This window comes from Hyperoodon ampullatus (genome assembly GCF_949752795.1).
Source record: "Hyperoodon ampullatus genome assembly, chromosome: 5".
In the NCBI taxonomy this organism is placed as follows: Eukaryota; Metazoa; Chordata; class Mammalia; order Artiodactyla; family Ziphiidae; genus Hyperoodon; species Hyperoodon ampullatus.
This window is the reverse complement of record NC_136918.1, coordinates 131,143,859-131,167,364: the sequence shown is the minus strand read 5'-3', so window position 1 is coordinate 131,167,364 and position 23,506 is coordinate 131,143,859. Positions and strand designations below refer to the sequence as shown.

Genomic DNA, 23,506 nt, shown 5'->3' with positions numbered 1-23,506 from the left:
ACAAAAATTATATCTCATTTGTGACATACTGGCTGTAGCATTTTTTGAAGTATAATTCATGGAAAACATTTCTGAATTTTCCTTTGCGTGGCCTGACACCCTCTCAATTCACTGAAGCCACAACTTACCATTTGAAAGAAAACTAACATGCGTGACCTGAATTTTCATTGTTTCATACCATAGGAAAGTGGAAATTAAATTCAAATCCTATAAACACTTAGGTATAAAAGAGATGAGAACTCATATGCAAACAGCTAGTTTTTTTTTAGAGGTGTATGTCTGGTAAGCGGATAATTTATACCTAGAATCTAAATTTGTAAGTCTGGTTTTCAAATCAAGTAGATAAATTAAAAATACTACTTATATCAAATACATCAGCTCTTTTATAGAACAAGGTGGAGTGTAAATTTTCAAAAAAACATGTTGCACATTGATACCCAAGGACCACAGAAGACATTCCATACTCTGCACACATGGGGCATCAATTTCTTCCTATCAGGCACTCACATCCTAAAGAAATCATCTGGTGACATGTTATCATTTGGCTTTCAACTATGTCTATTTTGTGAGTTAATGGTAAAGGAATAATGCTTGCACTTCCATAAACTTTACCAAAGTCTTTGGGTTTTTACAGAAAGTTTTAGGAGCAATCTCATCAAAAACAACACTACTTTGTAGAAATCTCTATACAAGCAGAAATTTATCACTCAAAGATCTTATCTTGGCTGGAAGAAATGACAGCAAATTATGTCTTATTACACCATTTATATATTGTGCATGTGAACAGAATAGTGTAATTGTAATATATATGCATATATATGCCATCTGCATATGCATAACATTTTATAATCATAATTCCATTTTTGTTTTGTATTATGCCATCATCTTTGCTGTGCAGTTCAGTACCATATTATTTTCATTTCAACCACAGCTGCATCATTGCTGCTGCCAGATCTCTCTGTTTTTTTGGAGAAAATATACAATTTAAAATTGTTTTTTTTTCTTTTTTTTTATCAGAAAGGAAAGTCATCAAGAATTAGATTTTATTTTAGGAACAAAGTAAGGTTTCATGGGAGAAAAAAACAAAGCCTTGGTGTAGAGAAGGTTTGTTCATTTTCTATAGCATTACTGAAGTGTCCGTATGCCTTGATAATCCTATCAATGTTTGGATCATCTCACTGGGGGAAATGACTTAATTTAACTCTATTTTGGTGTCTCCGCAAAGGTAAGTTGTCTATTTTGAGAGCCTACCTGGGTAGTTTTATGCTACTTCATTTGTGAATAAAACCCCAAAGTTTGTCCAGCTCACTTGTCGAATCAGTTTCCACAGGTAGAAAAGGTTGGGGGCGGGGGGGGCAGTGGGTGGAGCAGGTGGTGTGGGAACTGGCTGGGGATTTACCTGTGGCACAGTTATCTTAGACCAATATCTCATAATCATAAAAACCTAGGCAAGAGACAGATCAAGAAACCACAGAGATAGTGGGTTAAACTGATGCTCTATTATTTCATGTTCTCTAGTGTCTCTCTTTCAATGCCATCATGGAAGAACTGGGAATCTCACTCAAAAATCAGAAAAAGTTAAAGAAAAAGTCGAGAACTAAGGGTAAATCTTCCTTCACAAGTATCCTTACTTGTCATCAAAGACGAACTCAGAGAAAAGAGAGTGTGGCATGAGCCAGGAAAACACCTGTAGGAAGCTTTCAGGAAGAAAAACACATGCTCGCTACAGGTTTTTGGAGAAAGGATTTCTGACAACTGTGCTTCCATATATCTATATACATAACTTGATTATGCATACAGATATAAGAAATACAAAAGTTTCAAAAGCTCACATAGACAGAGATTACTTGGGAAGCAGCACGGATTATTTTGAAATGAATTTGTATGTTCACTTATTTCACCTTTTCTCCTTCATCCCAATAAATTGCTGTGTGTTCTTTCTAAATAATAATAAAACAACAGGGTTTTTTTTTCCAGAATAAGTTTGAGTGTTGGTTTGTTCCCCATTATTTGCTCTTATTCACAATGTTTGTTTCCCAAGTATCATCAGCTGTCTACTTTGCTATTTTGATGACTCCTCTTACTTTTTCAGCCTGATAGAACCATTTCTGACTGAGCTTAAAAAATTCTTTTAGTTTATACCAAATACCTAGTGATTATAGTAAAATGAAACCATTCATTTTTGTGTTTTAAAATCTAATTTTATAAATAGTTAACTGGTACTTGGAACATCTGTCAATATAAAAGGATACTAAAGAGGGAAGATTCATTCAAAAAAATAAAAGTGTCCACCACATTTGAGGCACCATTCTAGGTTCTGGGGATACCACGGTAAGGAAGAGAGATGTGGTCCCTGCCCTCACATATATTATAATAAAATGAACAACAAAAAAAAAACACATTCTATTACTCAGAGGAGGATTAAGCACTTCCTCAGTGGAGGTCAGAAGCTGCTGGAACATGCAGTAGTTTTGAACCTGGGATGGGACAAGGGAGTCTTTCTGGAAGAAGGTACAGCTAAGATCTGAAGGAGGGTGAGTTAATCTAGTGCAGAGAGAGACATCAGATGGAGAAGGCAAACATTCCAGCTGAGGAAGTAGTTATTCTAAGGCACTGCAATAAGAGAGAACTAGGGCCAGAATGTCGGAGGAAAAAGGAGTTTGGTGGCTAAAATGCATGGAGGTACAATGTGGCTAAGCAGTAACAACCAGTCTGGCTGAGAATAAAGAATTGAGAGAAAGAAGACTGAGAGGAGGAGAAGAGAGATGTTCCCTTGCTCAGCAACCCAGAGGAAGGATATTGTAGCCTGGGCCAGCGGAGTACCAGAGAGACCACTACATGACAGAGGTAACTTAGAGGCACAAGTCACACAGCCAGAGATTCAGAAAGTGGTCATGAGGGAAAGAAGAGGGGGTTCAAGGAAAACACCAGGATTTGGGTATGGAGGAGTGGGTGTGGAGGAAGGGATGCTTAGCTGGGGAGCTGAGGTATTGGGAAAAAACAATGGGAAAGGAGAAGGCATTGAATCAATATTTCATATAATTAAATCCCATTAGTTTCTGTAGGATTATTTTACAACTAAAAGAAACTTTTAATCTAGTCCCTCTAAGGTACAAAAATAGTTCCAGACATAAAAAGGAAAAAATAATGACCTTTAAAATAGCAATAACAGATACTGGACAGATATTTTTCAGTGATTGTAATCAACACTCAGATTTCGGATCAATTCAAGTTTTATTAACAACAAATAGAAGACAATGTAGCTCATAAAACTGCATTAAGATGCTTATATTTAAAAATTACAAATAGAAATATGATGAATCCAACTAGCTGAAAATGAACTAGAATGATATGAAAATATGACAGGGCAAATATGCAGTTTATTCAGTTCATTAAAAATTATACTAAAGGAATTCTATTTTACATTTTCTAATTTAACAGTACAATATTTTCTCTCATTTCAGGAAATATTACAGTGTTGTATCCTTTCACATACAGTTATAGTAATTTGTGGGGAAAAAAATATATCAACTTCTAATATGTAAAGTGTGTGTGTCAATCTGGCTTCTAGATATTTTAAAGCCCATTAACCACTTTCCTCTTCACTTATTGATAGCTGAATTTTTATTCAAGGCATAATATATTGAACTAGGCAAAATTGCAGAACAGGGCTTTTTTATATTAACTATTAAATGTAATATATAATCACCTTCCTTTCCCCCCAGTATTTTTATTCTGAAAGCTCATGGGCACATGGGCATATGTTTCTGTGTGTGTTTGTGTGTGGTGCAGTGAAGAACAGAGTAAGCTAATGAGTTCAGAGAAGAGAAAAAGAAGAAACTACAGAATATCTGGAACCTGGTCCAGAAAAAATCCTTGAGATCAACTATTAATCTTTGAGATTTTTATCCCTTCCTCTGAAGAACAGTGACTCATACACAGTTATGTAGAAATCAATGGCAAAGTTAATTAAAAACTGGATCTAACATTTCTTCCTTCAGCAATTTCTCGATGTTAATAGGAAAAGATGGCTCAGGTGAAATATTCAAGAAGAGAAAGGGAAGTCAGTGTTGATTGAAATACGATGTTCACAGTTAAGATTTATTTTCCTTTCACGTTTCAAATCTGAGCCTTTCTTGCCTTCAGTGTAGAGAAAATGGAAGAGAAACCATTCACTACTTGCATTGGCCCCATGGGGTTGCTGATACATATGGGGCTCAGAGTTTTCCATTCTTAGTCTAGAAGATGCTGGAGAGAGACAGAAATAAGAAGGAAGTAGGTTAAAGAAAACTAGGTGAAGATAAACTATATTTGACCAGCATTCTTTTCTCTATCTCGGCAGTTACTGCTTTAGTTCAACTCTTTGCCTGACCTAAAAGGACTAAATAGTTTCTTAATTAAGAAGCTCCTGCGATTGTTGTTTTAAAGGAGGAATACAATTAAGAGTGCCTATTCTGAGAAAGGTATCCCTAAGAGCTATATATGCAGTGTGGTTTTTAAAGAAACATAAAGTCTATCAGTTCCAAAATGTAAAGCCCACCAGAGTCTCTCCAACATCAGAGGAGCCAATGCATCAGGTAACAAAGTGGCTCAAATTATAGTCTACTTGCTCAAGTCATTTATTATTTGGATCCTCCAGCTTACAACAAGGAGAGAACAGGCATTCACTGATGAAGGAGAGGACAGGCATTCACTGTCAGAAGTGCACAGGGTTAGGGCAAGTAAGCCATTCCACCTAAGGTAATGGAGTGCTTAGAGAAGGTGCCTACTGAGGTGGGGAAGAGGTGATAAAAGGTGAGGCTGGAACTTCAAAGGCACGCTCAGTTCTCAGGTTTGTTCAGGTCTAATCCTGTATATGGAGGGAAAGTTTTCTCCAGTCATATTTTTTTTAAATAATGACCATGTAGAAGAAAGAAGCAGGACAAAATAGGAACAGTAAATCCTCCAGAGTGGAGACATATACACTACATTTACAAGTAGTAACTCAAAGTCCCATAAGCCTTGGGAGTGAAATGACCATCTTGACGTGCTGATGTTTAGAAATCCAGAAACAGGCTGGCTTTGCAGGTGAGTGTCCTCATAGTAAGTCACAGGCTTACCAGAGAGACTTGCTTTTAAGCTTTGTCCATAAGATACCCAATTAAAGAAGTTACTCCATTTTTACACAGCCTAGTAGGTTAACTGAGACTCCAAAATGGATTCGTGGACATGTATTGTCTGGTTTGTTTGTTTATTTACATTCATATCCTTCTTCCTTCCTTTCACCCCTCATTTCCTATCCTTTTTTCTTCATTAGTAGAGTGCCTAGACATCCTAGTTTGTCCTGAATGGTTCTGCATTAAGCCTGAAATTGTGAAGTCCTGTAATTTAGGCTCCCCCTGCCCTTCACACGAGTATCTTAATTTGGACAATAAGTCCTAGGACATTTTGCTCATTGGTCTCAAGCTTTCTCTTCTTGTCTTTTTTTTTTCTTTTTTTGCGGTACGCGGGCCTCTCACTGTTGTGGCCTCTCCCGTTGCGGAGCACAGGCTCCGGACGCGCAGGCTCAGCGGCCATGGCTCACGGGCCCAGCCACTCCGCGGCATATGGGATCCTCCCAGACCGGGGCACAAACCCGTATCCCCTGCATCAGCAGGCGGACTCTCAACCACTGCGCCACCAGGGAGGCCCAAGCTTTCTCTTCTTGACAGCCACACAGTTTCACTAACAAAGCTGAAACCTCTACTGATGTCATCCAAAGGAGCCAACAGAAGGCAAGGGACCACTATCCTCCATCAAAGTAATCCAGGATGACCTGGAAGGAGTCAGATTGACTTTGACATTTCATTTGGATATTATGAGAAATATTTTACACATATAGATATATGGCAATATAGATATAGATAGATGATGATAGATGACAGATGATAGATAGATACATAGATACATAGATGATAGATTAGATGATAGATAGATAGATTAGATAGATAGATAAAGATACATAGATAGATCCCATTGTTTTAGTCTGACCTGAGCTATGCTCTTAGTAAATGTCAAGATCATGTCATCATATGTTAATGATTGTAATAGCAGCTATCATTTAACAAGGATGAGCTAAATCCAGGTACATTGTATGTACTTCACGACATTTGCTCATGTAATAGTCATAGTAACCCTAAAGGAAATATTTTTTACCAAGTTAAAAACAGAAATTCAGAGAGGTTAAATATCTTGCCTAAAGTCACTTAACCATGAAGTGGCAAACGGTGCAGCATAACCCTGCTCAATCATCGCAACCACAGTGGTTCTTTCCTAACTTTTGGAGGATAAGTACCATTGACCAAATTCAGGCTTTGTCCCAAGTGTACATGATCTCATAGCATCCTCTCAACAGCCTTACAAAGTTATACTCTCCCATCACAAAAAAAAAAAAAAAAAGGAAACTGTAAGAAAAAAGGTTAAGTAGCTCCCCAAACTCAAACTGCCTGCTGTTTAAAGAACCAAGATTCTAACTTCAATCTCTCAGAGTCCAGAGGCTCTTAACCATGGCACTATACAATCTAGTCTTTTTATTTTAATGCAAACCTTGACTGAATTTTTAAAGAACTATCCATGGAGGAATTTTTAAAGAACGATCATTTAATAGAACAGATAAAGAATTTCCTCTACCTATCGATGTTTGCTATTGTTGTTTCCTAGAAGCAATATTTAAGCATTCTAACCCTTAATACATAACAAAATGGACTCTCCACCAAATCTGTGAATTAGGTGTATTACAGATTTGAAATTACTTTTTGAACACTTCTCATTCATAAGGCAAGTCATTCAAATCATAGTAAAAACATATGAATGGCATGATATGATAATTACTGTATCTCAAGGCTCATCATGTTTCCAGTAATCTCAAAGGACACCATTAGATTGTAAATTCCCAGCTGATCATAAACTTCTAGAATGAATGAGCATATTTCTTTGAAATATCGATCACTCTATAAAGGTTTTTTAGCCTCTTGCATATAGCAAGTAATAAACAAAGTCTTCCTGAATAATGAGTGCCAATCTTTGGAGCAAGTTTTGAGGAAGATATAGTCCTTGTCTTTGAGAACATTGGAATTGAATAGGTCACATTTCAAAGGTGAAATTGTTTTGGGACGCTTGATTTTTAAAGACTATAATTGAAAATGCCATTGAGTTTTCTAGGATTTGAATTCCTATCTACCCACAAGAAGTACATGCTGGCAACTTCTTCAGTAAGAGACCAAAAATTATAACAATCTCAGAAAACACACACACACACAAGATAAAGATTTTCAAGTAACCAACATAAGAGAGAATTTTAAATGTGTCGATAATGTCTTCAGTACTTTTATATGTCATTAAGCTACTTCCAGACTGTCTCTGAAGTTGCAGGCTGCTTTTTCTTGTCTTCATGATGAATTCTGTACCTAGAGCAGCAAATTTAAATGAGACCATTTTAATAAAGCCATGCCAAGATTTAAAAGTAATTTATGGCATTAAGCATAATAAGCCAAATTATAGTGATGAAAGAAACATTTTCATTAAAGCTTTAAAAAATGACACTCTGAACTCCAATGTAGGGATGGAATTGAGTCTACATTGTCTCAAGGGAAACAAGGTAACAAATGACAGCTAGAATTTTAAGCTCATCATAACAAATATATAATTAGTTTTGACCTTTTCACAACATTCCAATAAATAGAGTGATTCATAAACATGCAGGTTGCAAATGAAATAAATTGCAAGGGTATCTTTCCCTGAAATGTTTAATGATCTCATCATAGATTTCCGGGATGATTTCCTTCTGACTTCCTCTGGAAAATAATGCTATTAGGAGACACAGGTTAATTTCATTGACCCAGAACCAACCAACATCTATAACTTGTGTGTGGATCATGTCTTCCTGTTTTTGTGGAAACTTTTTATTTCTTCCTCTCTCTCAGCACTTCCGTCTCTCCAAATCCAAACCTGACTTGAAGACTCAAGTCAGATGCCACTGATTAGAGCAGTTCTTTGGTATCGCCAGGAGATTGTTTCCAGGAGCTGCAGCAGGTACCAAAATCCACAGATGCTCAAGTCTCTTCTGCAAAATGGCGAAGTACAATGAACACAGTTGACCTCCATATCCATCGGTTTCACATCCGCAGATTCAACCAACCACTGAGTGAAATTTCCAGATGCAAACCCCACATATACAGAGGGCCGGACTAATTCTGTACTTGAAACTTTCCCTAATTTCTTTCTGTCTCTCTCCAGTGACCTTTATCTGCACTCAATCACTTTGACCTTAAAATTATGTCGTCCATGTTGGTAACTTGTGCAGCATTTTATTTTCCCCTTATTATCAGCCTCTCCACCACTGCTCCCAACGACTGGCTCACACAGTTTAGGATGTTAGCCCTATTAAATGTGTAAATGAATCCAACTGAGGCCATGAAATTACCCCCAAAATATAAAACTTCACTCATCTCCTCCATTCTTAAACTTTCTTGGAAAGAACTTGGATTCATACTTTCCCTCCTTACCTCCCCCTTTATGTTTTCCAGATCTTATTTTTCTCCCCAAAGATATCACAAAATATTGCAAGTTCCCAGAAACTCACAAAACACATCAGATCTTTCAAACAAGGGTCTATATTGAAGAGATTCTTCCTGGATATAAATGTCTGCATTTGCCTTGCAATCTCAGAAGTCTTTTGTAATTTAAAACACACAAGTGTAATCCAGGCCCAAAAAAATTATAACATGCTAGCAAAGGAGATTATACACCCACAAAATGTATTAATTCAAAAATTTAGGACGAATAGACTAAAAGGAAGGGAGGGGAGGAGGAAGCGTTCCAGGGTTCAGCTAAACAGCAACTACCTTCACATTTATAAGAATGCTAGACTGGGGATGTGGAGATGGGAGGTTCTATTCCTCTACAGAGGAAGTAGGAAAGAGGGCCTTATGCTATAACCTAAGAGAAGTAGGTTGTAACTGAGTTGGACACTCCTGACAGTAATAGTAAGATGCTAGCATCAATTATCAAAGGATTACAGGGGTTCTAATTTGTCTGAGATAGTTGATATTGTGCTTATTTAAAGTAGAAAGAGGGGCTATAAGATGGACCAAACACCTAGTCAGTTTTATTGCTCTATGTGACATTAAAAGCCATTTAAATTTTATCAAATGTGATTGTTCTTTTTACCCCTGAATTAGCAATGAGTGCTAAAAACTTCTAACCAATGCCACAGAACATGCAGCCAGGTACACCATTTAAGTCTCATTAACAATCACTCCAATCATGCTCTCACTGACCTCTCCTACTCTTCAACCTATGAAAACAGCGGTCTACAAAGGGTAAAGTGTGAGAGACTTTTCATATTATCCTAATTTTTCCTTATGTGGCAGAGGTGTGCTCCCTACCACCATCACCAATCGCATGAAGACAGGCATTTCACTACCCCACCAAATTCTTCTGCAGGTGACTTCCTCAGATGACCCTGTGCCCATCTGAACAGATGAAGTAGAAGAAGATTACAGAGGAGATGGCCTTTGAACTTGCTACTGTTTAGTATGGGGACACACCAGAGCAGTTTTGTGATTTACAAAGAATGAACAGCTGAATCAGAGAAAGAGCTGGTCCTCATCATGAGTATTTTCTCTCAAACTATCATTTTTAAGACAACATTATTCTTCACTTCAGATCTTTCAAAGGATACTTTGTTACCTTTAGTCACAGCATCAATAGAATCCACAGTGACATTTTCTACCCCACATTTGTTCCAGGGTCTAGAATAAGGCCCTAAGACAATGGGTTGGGCTTTCTTGAGTTGTGTCCTAAAATTTTCATTCCAAAGCACATTGCTTTTGTAGTTTAAAATTATTTATTTAGCTATGAATCATGAAAAGATGGTGATGTTAAGCCGAAGTAAAAGGATTTCTTTTTCCTGACAGTATATTTAGGACACTGGAGAGTTTTAGTGATAACAGGGGAAAGGTGGAATCAATTTATGATCAGAATATTAAAACTCTGTTTTTCTACAGGTAAGATTTGGTGTCAGTTTTATGGGTGACTATCTAAAAGAGGCCCCAGATCATCAGATCAGGTTTATTGGTGGTTCTCTGAGCATCTTTAGAGGAACTGGATAGGAGATGATTCAGAAGCTGGCTGGTGAACCACAGAAGGGCTGTTGGTCTTTAGGTGGGATTTTTGTCTTTATTCCTCCAACAGAAATTTTACTTTAAGTTTGACTAGATCCCTCCAGTTTCCTTTCAAGGACCCAAGATGATTCTTTAATCTTGGTTTTATTCTTTCCTTTACTCATTGTTTACCTTTGGGTAAACCATAAACATTTCTCACCTAAGGGTCAAGGCAGGAACCCCCTGGCACTGTCCATTGGGGCAATGAAGGCAGTTTCATGAGGGTCTATTTCCTGAGTAGTGCGCAGAGCTAAACGTGGAAATAATGGGGAGTTGTTACCACCCCCAAGTCTAAAAGACCAGTTACCAGAATCTGTAGACTCCCTTACAAGATCATCCAACAGGAGCTGTGGCCTTCAGGATAGAAATGCATTCACTGTAAACCTGAGGTCCAGATGGAGTGGAGCCAGTGGAACCATGATTACACTTTTTCAAGATTCTGATTTCCTGATGGCCTCCTATTGGCTCAATCCAGCCAGAACCCATGTTTGATCTATGAGTCATGAGAGTCCAGTGATTCTGACTCCAAAGGTCACTTCCGAAGCCAGAGAGCAAGCTGAAAAGTGGGCGTGGAGGTGCCAAAAGAGATTCCCAGCACAATATTTTTGTTCTATATTAAGATTTATATGGATCAATAAGTAATAATTACCTATCAAAGCTAGAGGATTATTAGGCATTTCAAAGTGAAATCCAAGGTCTCCTGAAATATACTTTAATTCATGCAGACACCTGATATTATAAGTTGTTTCTGGGAGAGAAAAAAAGAGTGGAGTAAGATCAGTATAGGGAATTCTAGAAGGCGAAGGAGGCAACCATATTCAAGGTGCAGAACTGGAGTTAGACTGACTTGGGGTGAGTCTCTCCTGGGCCACTTACTACATGTGTAAACTTGAGTAAATTACTTCACTTCTCCCTAGACATCAGTTTCCTCATATCAACAGTGTGACTGTTAAGAGTATGTACAGAATGCTTGACCTAAAGTATTATTATTATTATTATTATTATTATTATTATTATTATTGTTATTATTATTATTAAAGTCTGAAGTTAAGATGGAGAGACTGAAACTCTACTAGGGAGTCATTATGTGGTTTCAAAACAAAATCATGGGGAAGCACATGGGCAGCCATGGTTTCCATGTGTATGGATTCCATAATTAAATTGTGGTATTCAGTGGCCAAAGGACCTGCACACCTCCAGAATCATAAAGTGGTGCTTCTGGTTTACACTGTTGTGTTAGCTTCTACTGCACAGCAAAATGAATCAGCCATACATATACATATACATATATGCCCTCCTTTTTGTATTTCCTTCCCATTTAGGACACCACAGTGCATTGAGTAGAGTTCCCTGTGCTATACAGTATTTTCTCCTCAGTTGTCTATTTTATACTTAGTATCAATAGTGTATGTGTGTCAATCCTAATCTCCCAATTCCTCCCAGCCCACCCCTTTTCTGCTTTGTATCATACATTTGTTCTCTATGTCTGTGTCTCTATTTCTGCTTTGCAAATCTATACCATTTTTCTAGATTCCACATATATGCATTAATATACAATATTTGTTTTTCTCTTTATGACTTACTTCATTCTGTATGACAGTCTCTAGGTCCATCCATGTCTCTACAGATGACCCAATTCCATTCCTTTTTATGGCTGAGTAATAGTCCATTGTATATATGTACCACATCTTCTTTATCCATTCCTCTGTTGATGGACATTTAACATTGTCATCTTTAAATTGCAACATTCATTTCTGGGGCACATCAAAGCCAAACAGGCTGTAAACTGGCTCCAAAAGACAGGAAGGTTTTGTCCTAAGCTTATAGTATCCCCCAAACTCCAAGATATACTAGTCTGTGAGACATGGCTAGTCCTTTCTACAAGTGTCTCAGTCAGGGTCCAAATACAAAAAAAAAAAAAAAAATGGCACACTCAAGGAATTAATAAAAGAGGAATTATTGAAGGGACTGTGTATAGAAGTGAGGGCAAGAAGAAGAAAAGCCAATAAGGACTGACATTGTCATCCTTAAGCCAGAAAGGGCATTGGGAACGAATAAATTACTAGAACCCAGCTTTAGCCATAGGAAAGGAACCACCTAATAGGAGCTGTTGCTGTAGGTAAAAGAACACAGTCTCCTTTGACACCATAAACCACTGTGAGTGGGGGAGTGAGGGCATTATGGGATATGGTGCAACATGACCTCCCATTGGACAAGCCCAACTAGAAACCACATGACCAGGGAACCTGAGTGAGTGATACACTCTGAGAGGTCAGCCTCCTTCTGGTACACAGAGCAGGGCAAAGAAGTGTACAGAATAGATCTTCAGGGATGACAGAGAATAACCAGCACAAGTTTTGTGAATTCAAATTAAAACTAAGACCAGATGTAAAATTATCCTTAAGAAAATATGGATTCCATATTCAGACCAGAGAATTATTGCCAGTTCTTGAGAGAACACAAGGAAATGAAAGCTACCCAACACGTTTTAACAGAGCTGGTTGAAGCACACAGCCAAGCAACAGAAACATTTCATAATATTCTGCCTTTTTAGCAGATATTTAAAAATATTCTGGGCCTAGCTTCAATGCCCATTCCAGAGCCCCAGATCACTCCAGGCCTCACCAGCTGGTCTACGTCTCTTTTATTCCCTACTAAAGTACTTGAGAGATATGTGAACTGAAGCTGAGCCTAAACCCTCTATGGCTACTTGACACCATAACTAGAAAGATTGTTCTCTGCTTGTATCATCACAAAGGTAATACCCACAGCTTCTGCAGGATTTCAACAAACAGCCCCTTCCCTAAAGTGCTCATAGATGCAGTGAGTATTGGAGTCTTGCAGGTTTTTCCTATTTAGTCGTCCTTCTGTATGGATATAGTTCTTCTGGAAAGGCATTTCATGCTGTAGCAACCTGAGCTCAAATGTTAGGAGAGGTTATCTCTGGATAACAGTGGTTTAAGTGATTGTTTCTCTTCCTACATCTCTATAGTTTCCAAAATCTCTGATATTCAAGATTTTTTTCATGTCAGAAAGTGTTCTGCCTATGTTTTCCTCTAAGAGTTTTATAGGGTCCAGTCTCACATTTAAGTCTTTAATCCATTTTGAGCTTATTTTTAAGCATGGTGTTAAAGAATGTTCTGATTTTATATTTTTACATGTAGCTGTCCAGTTTTCCCAGCACCATTTATTGAAGAGATTGTCTTTCCCCCATTGTATAGTCTTGCTCCTTTGTCAAGATTAATTGATCACAGGTGCGTGGGTTTATTTCTGGGCTTTCTATCCTATTCCATTGACCTATATTTCTATTTTTGTGCCAGTACAATAGTGTTTTGATGCCTATAGCTTTGTAGTATAGTCTAAAGTCAGGGAGCCTGATTCCTCCAGCTCTGTTTTTCTTTCTCAAGATTGCATTGGCCATTCAGGGTCTTTTGTGTCTCCATAAAAATTTTAAGATTTTTTTACAGCCACTATGGGGAACAGTATGGATGTTCCTTAAAAAACTAAAAATAGAGCTACCATACTATCCTGCAATCCCACTCCTGGGCATATATCCAGAGGAAAACATGATCCAAAAGGATACTTGCACCCAATGTTCACTGCAACACTGTTTAATATAGTCAAGACATGGAAGCAACCTAAATGTTCATCGACAGAGGAATGGATAAAGAATATGTGGTACATATATACAATGAAATATTTCCCAGCCATTAAAAAGAATGAAATAATGCCATTTGCAGCAACATGGATTGACCTAGAGATTGTCATACTGAGTGAAGTAAGTCAGACAGAGAAAGAGAAATATCGTATGATATCGCTTATATGTGGAATGTAAAAAGAAATCATACAAATGAACTTATTTACAAAACAGAAACAGACTCATAGACTTAGTGAATGAACTTATGGTTACCAGGGGGAAGGGTGGGGGAAAAGGATAATTAGAGATTTAAGATTGACATGTACACACTGCTATATTTAAAATGGATAACCAACAAGGACTTACTGTATAGCACACGGAACTCTGTTCAATATTATGTAACAACCTAAATGGGAAAGGAATTTGCAAAAGACTAGATACATGTATATGTATAACTGAATCACTTTGCTGTACACCTGAAACTATCACAACATTGTTAATTAGCTATACTCCAATATAAAATTAAATTTTAAAAAAATAGATTTTTTTTAAAAAGTAATCTTTTTAACTGAGCCCTAGTGTTTTAAAAAGTTTCTTAATGGCAAAAAAACATAACTTTGTATGCAGAGAAAGATGGAGGATAAAACAAAAGATTGGATAAACTGAGGCCTTCTTTTTATAGGCTTGATTTTCAGTAGTCCTGCATCCAGCAGCAATACCACTTGTTTTGTCTTTGAAGTTCATAATATATCATGAACAAGCTGGTTTTATCTAAGGAATACAAGGAGTTTTCAAATGTAAAATAAATCAAAATAACTTACTACATTAATAGACTAGTGAAAAATAGATATATTAGCAACCCAAGTAATGCAAAATAAAAGCAATGAATAAGATTCTATTTTAGTATATTTTAAAAGCCTCTTATATGAGAAAAATAGGAAGAAACTCTATGTTTAATAAAGATTAAATGCCAAGACTAAAGACGTCAAACATTATGCTTAATGAGAAACTTTACATGTATTTTCTATAAGAATGAGAACAAACAAGGCTATTCACTAATAGAATTCCTATTTAATCTAGTATTAAACAGCAAAAAATATAGAAAAAGTGAGAGAGAGATAAAGAGCTTATAAGTGTTATGGAAAGAAATAAAATGTTATTTGTAAATACTGTAATCATCTACCTAGGAAAATCATCAATCTCAATAGACAAACAAAGTAATTAGAGTGAATTTATCATGACTGCCAGATATGTGGTCAAACTACAAAAATCAGTAGTATTGTTTTACACCAACAATGATTACTTGAACATGTAATACAGATAATATTTATTCATAATAACAATAAAATTATAAACTATCTTGAAACTAAGCTTACCAAAAATTCACAAGAAAATAGATAAAAGTTTTAAATGCTAATAAAGGACATAGGAGGTGAGTTCTGTGGAGAGAGAGTTCAGGCTCCTAAGTAGGAACACTTAATACTATAAAGCTGTTAATGGTTTACAATTTAATCTACAAATATAATAGCATCCCAACCAAAATTAGATTTCTTTGAAGAATTGGATATATGCCTATTTATGTGGAAGGATAAAAGCCCACATGTAGCTAAGTCAACCTTTAAAAAGAAGAGGAAAGAGGAAACTCAATGTACCTGATGCCGACATACCTCAAAGTCACAGTTAGAAAAATCGGGATGATATTGGCAAAACAGAACAAAACAAAACAAAAATAAAGCAGGAAAATAACAAATAAAACAGAATAGAACTCAGAGAAAGATGCACACTTACATGAGAAGTTAATATATGATAAGGCTGAAACCATAAATTGATGGGTAAGGATAAAGGAAAGATTGTTCCATAGATGACGTAGTCAAAAATTATTCACTATGTGGAGAAAATAAAAGTGAATCTCTGCACACCAACACTTGAAGGGTGGACTCTAAATGTGACCTTGAAGAGAAGAAAGACTCTTTAATAAGCAGTTTTTAAAAAAGGAATAGGAACTTCCCTGGTGGTCCAGTGGCTAAAACTCTGTGCTCCCACTTCAGGGGCACAGGTTCAATCCCTGGTTGGGGAACTAAGATTCAGCATGCCATACGGTGTGGCCAAAAAAACAAAAGAGAGAGAGAGAGAGAGAGAGAGAGAGAGAGAATAAATAAACAAATTTAAGTCAAAAATATTTTTCAAGCCAAAAAATAGACAAGAACCACAATGGAAAAAAAAAAAAAAAAAGAGCAAAGAATACAGCTAGGCAATTTACAGAGGTGGAAACCCAAGGGTTAACAAGCATATGAAGAGATGTCCAAAATCATTAGACATTGGAAAAATTAAAATTAAAATTACAATGATATATTTCTGTATACCTATTAGTTTACCAAAAAGGAAACCTGAAACAAGAAATATTGACAGAGATGTGGGGATTGAGTCATCCTTATTCACTGCTGGTGAGAGCAGACTGGAGTTGATGGTCCAGAGTATAAAATGACACTTCTTGGTCAAAAGGAGCATAGACATGTCCAATGACCTAGCCATTCCATCCCTGGGTTTACGAATTAAAAATATTTTTGCACAGAGTATAAGAAAGGGGATGTTAACTGCAGCATTATTTTTGGAGGCAATTGGCTGTCAATCCTTTAGAAAGGAGATACATGTATAAGAAACTGCTGGCTTATCACCAAGCCTTTTTCTTCATCTTCCAGTAGAAAAGAAACACATTTCTTAGCATCCCCTTGAGATTAGGTGTAAACCCATGGCTGAATTCCAGAAAAAGGGATGTTTGGCTAGAATTTAATAGACCACTTTCAGACCCGGCCATAAAAACCTCCTCAGTGCAAACTTTTCTGCTCCTTCCTCTGGCCAGCTGGCTTGAATGAAGAAAATCTCTAGAGCAGGATGGGATCCATGTGTTGAATATTGTGGAGCTACAAGATGGAAGGAGCCTAGGTCCCTGAATCACCCCTTGGAGAAACACCACATGACTAAGGGCACCAACTTTGGACTATTAATTCAGTTTCAACTTCATTAACTAATCTGATATTTTGTTAAGCCCCTGAAATGGGAAGGGTTTACTGGTTACATGAGTAGTGTTACCTTAACTAATATAATAGATAAAATGTGATAGATGCACACCATTGAGTATGCAATAGACTAAATGCATGTGTCTCCCCAAAATTCATGTATGAAACCAAATCCCCAATGGGATAGTATTTAAAGGAGGGGCTTTGGTGAGGTAATTAGGTCATGAGGGCAAACCCCTCCTGAATGGGATTAGTGACCATGGAAAAGAGATCTCAGTGAGCTTCCTCATCCCTTCCATTGTATGAGGACACAACAAGAAGATGGCTGTCTATGAACCAGGTGCCTTAAACATTAAACATTAAACATTAAACATTTTATAATGTGAGGCTGTAGAGGAAGAACGAGCAGAAGAATGAGACTGTGTATGGGGTAAAAAGAAATAGATAAATGTGTGACTGAATAAGTAAATTAATAAATTTAGAGAGTTTCATGCATAGGCTAATAGTGATAAATGTAACATGTACCAACAGATATTTATTTCTTATAGTTCTGGGGGTTGGAAGTCTAGATCAGGGTCCAGCATCACTGGGTTCTAATGAGGGCTCTGCTCCTGGCTTGTAGATGGCTACTTTCTCACTGTGATCTCAGATGGTCAGGCGGCAAGAGACAGAGAGAGCAAGCTTTCTGCTGTTTCTTTTTTATCCCCAGCTTTATTGAGCTATAATCGACAAATAACATTGTGTACGTTTAAGGTGTACAACCTGGGGTTTAATACACTTAAATATTGGGAAATGACTACTGTGGTAGCATTAGCTAGCATCTCCATCACATCACATGATTTCCATTTCTTTTTTGTGATGAGAACATTTAAGATCTACTCTCATAGCAACTTTCAAATATATAAAACTGTATTGTTAACTATAATCACCTTGCTGTACATTAGATTCTCAAAATGTATTCATCTTATAACTGAAAATGTGTACCCTTTGACAAACATCTCTCCATTTCTTCCTCCCAGACCCCAGGAACCCCCATTCTACTCTCCGTTTCTGTGAGTTTGGTCTTTTTAGATTCCACATATAAGTGATACCTTGCAGTATTTATCTTTCTCTGTCTGACTTAGTTCACTTAGCATAGTGCTCTCAAGGTACATCCACATTGTTACAAGTGGCAGGATTTCCTTCTTTCTCATGACTGAGTGATATTCCATTGTATATATAACATATCTTCTTTATCTATTCATCTGTATACAGGCAGGGAGTTTTTCCATATATTAGCTATTGAGAATAATGCTGTAATGTAGATGGAAGTACAGCTATCTCTTTGAGCTCCTGATTTCATTTCCTTTGGAAAAATACCCAGAAGTGGAATTGCTATCATATGATAGTTCTATTTTTCATTTTTTGAGGAAACTCCACACCATTTTCCACGGTGGATATACCAATTTACATTTCCACAAAAGTATCTAAGTTTCCCTTTTCTCCACATTCTCACCTACACTAATCACTTGTCTTGTTGATAATAGCCATTCCAAAAGGTATGAGATGGCATCTCATTGTGGGTTTGATTTGCATTTCCCTGATGGTTAGTAGTGCTGAGCACCTTTTCATGTGCTTGTTGGCCATTTGTTGGCCACGTCTTCTCTGAAAAAACATCTATTCAGTACCTCTGCTCATTTTAAAATCGATTATTTGTTTTTTTGGCTATTGAGTTGCATGTGTTCTTTATATATATTTAATATTAAGCCCAATTTCTCCCATTCCATAGGTTGCCTTTTCATTTTGTTGATTGTTTCTTTTGCTGTGCAGAAGCTTTTTAATTTGATGTAGCCCCACTTGTTGATTTTTCATTTTGCTTTTCATGTCATATCGAAAAAGTCATTGCCAAGGCCAATATGAAGATGTATTCCCCCGTTTTCTTCTAGGTTATTGATTTCAGGTTTTACGTTTAAGTTAATTCATTTTGAGTTCATTTGTGTGAGTAGTATAAGATAGAGGACCAATTTCATTCTTCTACCTATGGTTATTTAGTTTTTCCACTACCATTTACTGAAGCAACTATCCTTTTCCCTTGAGTATTCTTGGCTCTTTTGTCAAATATTAGTTGGTCCTATGTTCAGGGTTTATTTCTGGACTCTAGATTCTGTTCCTTTAGACTATGTGCTTTATTTTATGATAGTACAATACCATTTTGATTACTATAGCTTTATAGTATTGCTTGAAATCAGGAAATGTGATGCTCCAGCTTTGTTCTTTTTATCTCAGGGTTGCTTTGGCTATTGGATTCTTTCATGGTTCCATACAAATTTCAGGATTATTTTTTCTATTTCCATGAAAAATGCCATTGGAATTTTGGTAGGAATTGCATTGAGTCTATAGATGACTCTGAGGAGTATGTACACTTTAATAATATTAATTCTTCTGATCCATGAACATGAGACATCTTTTCATTTATTTGTGTTTTCTTCAATTTCTTTCATCGAAGTCTTATAATTTTCAGAGTACAGATCTTTCACATCCTTGGTTAAATTAATTCCTAAGTATTTTATTGTTTTTTGATGTTATTGTGAGTGGGATTATTTTCTTTACCTCTTTTTCATATACTTCATAGTTAGTGTATAGAAATGAAACATTTTCCTCTATATATTGATTTTGTATCCTGCAACTTTACTGAATTTGCTAATTAAATCGTTTTTTGGGGGGGTTAGTCTTTAAGATTTTCTACATATAAAATTATATCATCTGCAAACAAAGACAATTTAACTTCTTCCTTTCTAACTTGTATGCCTTTTATTTCTTTTTCTTGCCTGATTTTTCTGGCTAGGACTTCCAGTGCTATGTTGAAAAGGAGTCATGAAAGTGGGACCCTTGTTGTGTTTCTGATCTTAGAGGAAAAGCTTTCAACCTTTCACCATTGAGTATGATGTTGGCTGTGGGTTTGTCACATGTGGTCTATATTGTGTTGAGTTATGTTATTTCTATAGCCAATTTGTTGAGTTTTTATCATGAAAGAATGTTATATTTTGTCAAATGATTGTTTTGCATATATTAGGATGATAATATAATTTTATCTCTCATTCTATTAATGTGGTATAGCACATTTATTGATGTGTGGTGAAACATCTTTGCAGCCCAAAGATATATTCCTCTTGATCATGGTGTATGATCCTTTTAATGTGCTGTTGAATTTGGTTTGCTAGTATTTTGTCAAGAATTTTTACATTCATATTCATCAGGGATACTTAGGTGCTCCAACATTGGGTACATATGTATTTATGATTGCTATATCCTCTTCATCATTAAATAACAACATTCTTTGTCTCCTGTTACCATTTTGTGCTTAAAGTCTATTTTGCCTGATATAAATACAGCAACTCTTGCTCTCTTTTGGTTTCCACTTTCAGGAAATATCCTTTTTTGATCCCATCACTTTGGGCCTATGTATGTCTTTAAAGCTGAAGTGAGTCTCTTGTAGACAGAATGTAACTGGGTCTTACCATTTTATCATTTAGAGTAATTATTGATAGGTAAGGAGTTATAATGCCATCTATTGTTTTCTGGTTGTTTTACAGTTCCCTTTTTCCTTTCTTTCTCTCTTATTGCCTTCCTTTATGAACTGATGATTTTCCCTTGTGGCATCTTTGATTCCCTTCTCTTTATCTTTTGTAGATTTACTATAGGTTTTTCCTTTGTGGTTACCATGAAGCTTACATAAAACATCTTATAGATATCATGGTCTATTTTATGCTGACAACAACTTAACTTCAATCACATGGAAAATTCTATCCTTTTGCTCCCCCTTTTAGGTTTTCGATGTTATAATTTACCTCTTTTGATATTGTGTATTCAGTCACACATTATTGTAGCTATAATTATTTTTAATGCTCTTGTCCTTTAACCTTTATACTAGAGTTAAGTGGTTAACACACCACCATATTGCAGTATTAGAGTATTCTGAATCTGACTATGTACTTACTTTTAACAGTGGTGTTGTATATTTTTATATATTTTCATGTTATTAATTACCTTCCTTTTATTTCATCTTGAAGAACTTCTCTTAGCATTTCTTGTAAGGCTGGTCTAGCGGTGATGAATTCCCTCAGCTTTTGTTGTTCTGGTATAGTCTTTATCTTGCCTTCATTTCTGAAGGATAATTTTACCAAGTAGATTGTTCTTGGTTGGCAGTTCTTTCTTTTATTTTGTCTTTCAGCTCTTTAAAAACATCATCTCATTCTTTCCTGGCCTGTAAGTTTTCTGCTGAGAAATCCACTGATAGCCTTGTGAGGGGTTCCCTTGTAAGTTACAAGTTTCTTTTCTCTTGCTGTTTTTAAGATTTTTTCATCGTCTTTGACTTTTGACAGCTTTACTATAATGTAGAGAGAATCTCTTTAAATTGATTTTGTTTGGTGACCTTTATGAATTTGGATATCCCAATTTCCTTCCAGATTTGGAAATTTCTCAGCCATTGTTTCTTTAAATAAGCTTTCTACCCCTTTCTCCCTTTTTTTCTCTTCCTGGAACTCAAATAACTTGCAAATTGGTTCTTTTATGGTGTTCTATAGATCGTGGAGTCTTTCTTCACTCTTTTATTCTTTTTTCCCTTTTTCTCTTCTTAATGGATAATTTCAAAAGTCTTACCTTCTAATTCACAAATGTTTTCATCTGTTTTATCCGTTCTTCTGTAGATGCTCTACACTACATTTTTTTAAATTTCATTTATTGTATTCTTCAGCTCCAGAATTTCCATTTGGTTCTTTTTTTTATGACTTCTATTTTGTTTCTGTATTGTTTTCCTGAATTTGCTGAATTGCCTTTCTGTTATAGCTCATTGAGTTTCCTTAAAACAGCTACTTTGAATTCTTTATCAGGTAAATCAAAGCTCTCCATGCCTTTCTCATCAGTTACAGAAAGATTACTGTGATCATTTGGTGGTAACATGTATCCTTGATTTTTCATGTTCCTTGAAGTTTTGCATTGTTGTCTTCACATTTGAAATAGCAGTTACCTTTTCTAGTCTTTATTAAGTGTCCTCTCCAATGTGTCTAAACTGGTAAATTATTTGCTCCAACAGTGTGCTGGAACTTCTTCTCTGGAAATCTGGGTTTCCATCCAGTCTCTCTCATTCATGTGTGATTGTCTAAAAGAGTGTTTTCCAGGGTCTCCTGGACCACAGCCAAGAGGGGCTAAAGCCAGATCAAGGGCCAATGTGGGATCCTCAACAGGGATCAAGATCTGTATGCCTATTACCAGCTACATAGGAGGGTGAGATTCCTCCTGGATCCCTTGCTATATGGTTCTGATCCCACAGCTCTCACAGAGGCACTATTGTCTATTGATAGATATTGAATTACTGTTGTTGTGGGGAAGACAAAAGTGAGTGATGTCTTCTTGATGTCAAAGACGAGTGATGATGTCAAAGACGAGTTATGATGTCACTCCTGATGTCCCTTATAAAGGACACTACTTCCATCATGAGGACTCTACCCTCATGACCTTATCTAAACCTAATAACCTCCTAAAGTCTCCATCTCCAAATACTAATACATTAAGGGTTAAGTCTTCAATATATGAATTTGGGGGGACATAATTCAATCCATAGCATCTGGTAAAAATTATTCTCAAATTCTGCTCAACCCCACAAAAGTTAGATCAACCTATAGGATTTTGTATAATGTCACAGCAGGAAGGCCACTCAGAAGCAAAGGAGGAACAAGACTCAAAGAGTGGAAAGGAAATCTCTTCTGATGCCTGCAAAAAACCCTGAAACTAGTTACAAAGGAAATGCTAATTAGTCCATAATAACACCCAGAAATGGATCGAAATACCAGTTCCAATTGTTGAAAGGAGCATGGCAGTTCTTTCCAAAAAGTCTAATCTCCTTTGTTTTTTGAATAGGGATGAGTACCTGGGACAGTGCTGAACTGATATATGCTGTTGTCTGAGTCAGCCCTGCACACCTTACTATAGAAAAACAAACAAACTGTATCAGAGAAGCCATAGGCACATATACACTCATATACACATAGTCTCAAGCAGCACTAAATTACCTGAAAGTGTCTCAATTAAAGAGAATTACTTCCTCCTTTAAGCTGCAATCATAGCCATTATGTATCATTGGGCCTAAATCAGTTCCCTGGGAGATGTCCTGATTAAGCGGATTTCCCAATTAAACCTGTCCCAGTTAAGTGAAGCATGCCATTCTGATTAGATTCCTAATTTATATGGGAGGCTATATACTTTATATAAAGGGGGAAAGGGAGTTGAAGGAAGTTGTCAGCCTCTGAAATTTCTCCTTGTGCCTTTTTTCTTCCAATAACAAACCTTCCCCCTTCTCTGACAAACATAGGCACTTACTAGGCAAAGTAGTTCTAAACCTCTTAAATAAAATGTGAAATGTTCCTTATGGAGTCAAAACTGCCCTTCCAGAACTGTCAGAAACATCACAGTCATCCCCTGTGGGGCAGACTCTTTGATGGGTCAGCAGCAGAGAAAGAAACATAGAGGAAAAGAGTAACCGTAATGTCCAGGATGGGACACACATAGTCTTTTGTACTTTTAAAACAAAATTTTGCTGTGTCCTTTGTCACAAGCACAAGTTAATAAATAAATGCATGAATAACTGAATGGCACAACTGACCATGGGGGCACAATGAAAAGTTAAAACATATCAC

At 36.5% G+C, this 23,506-nt stretch overlaps 1 protein-coding gene across 8 annotated transcripts in view; it reads left to right on the top strand.

The window, feature by feature from the left end:
- Positions 1 to 1,674, top strand: part of GRIK1 (glutamate ionotropic receptor kainate type subunit 1) — a gene marked incomplete at both ends in the record, with an annotated part of 430,298 nt that extends 428,624 nt beyond the window's left edge. For 4 of the 8 annotated variants that reach the window (XM_079704341.1, XM_079704351.1, XM_079704347.1 and 1 more), the window contains one exon: positions 1,519 to 1,674. In XM_079704341.1, the coding sequence (XP_079560467.1) occupies positions 1,519 to 1,674 (156 nt within the window). Of the gene's footprint in view, positions 1 to 1,017; positions 1,105 to 1,518 lie in introns of all 8 variants that reach the window. The other 4 variants (XM_079704344.1, XM_079704340.1, XM_079704343.1 and 1 more) reach the window with 2 other exon arrangements.
- Between the last annotated feature and the right edge of the window lie 21,832 nt (positions 1,675 to 23,506).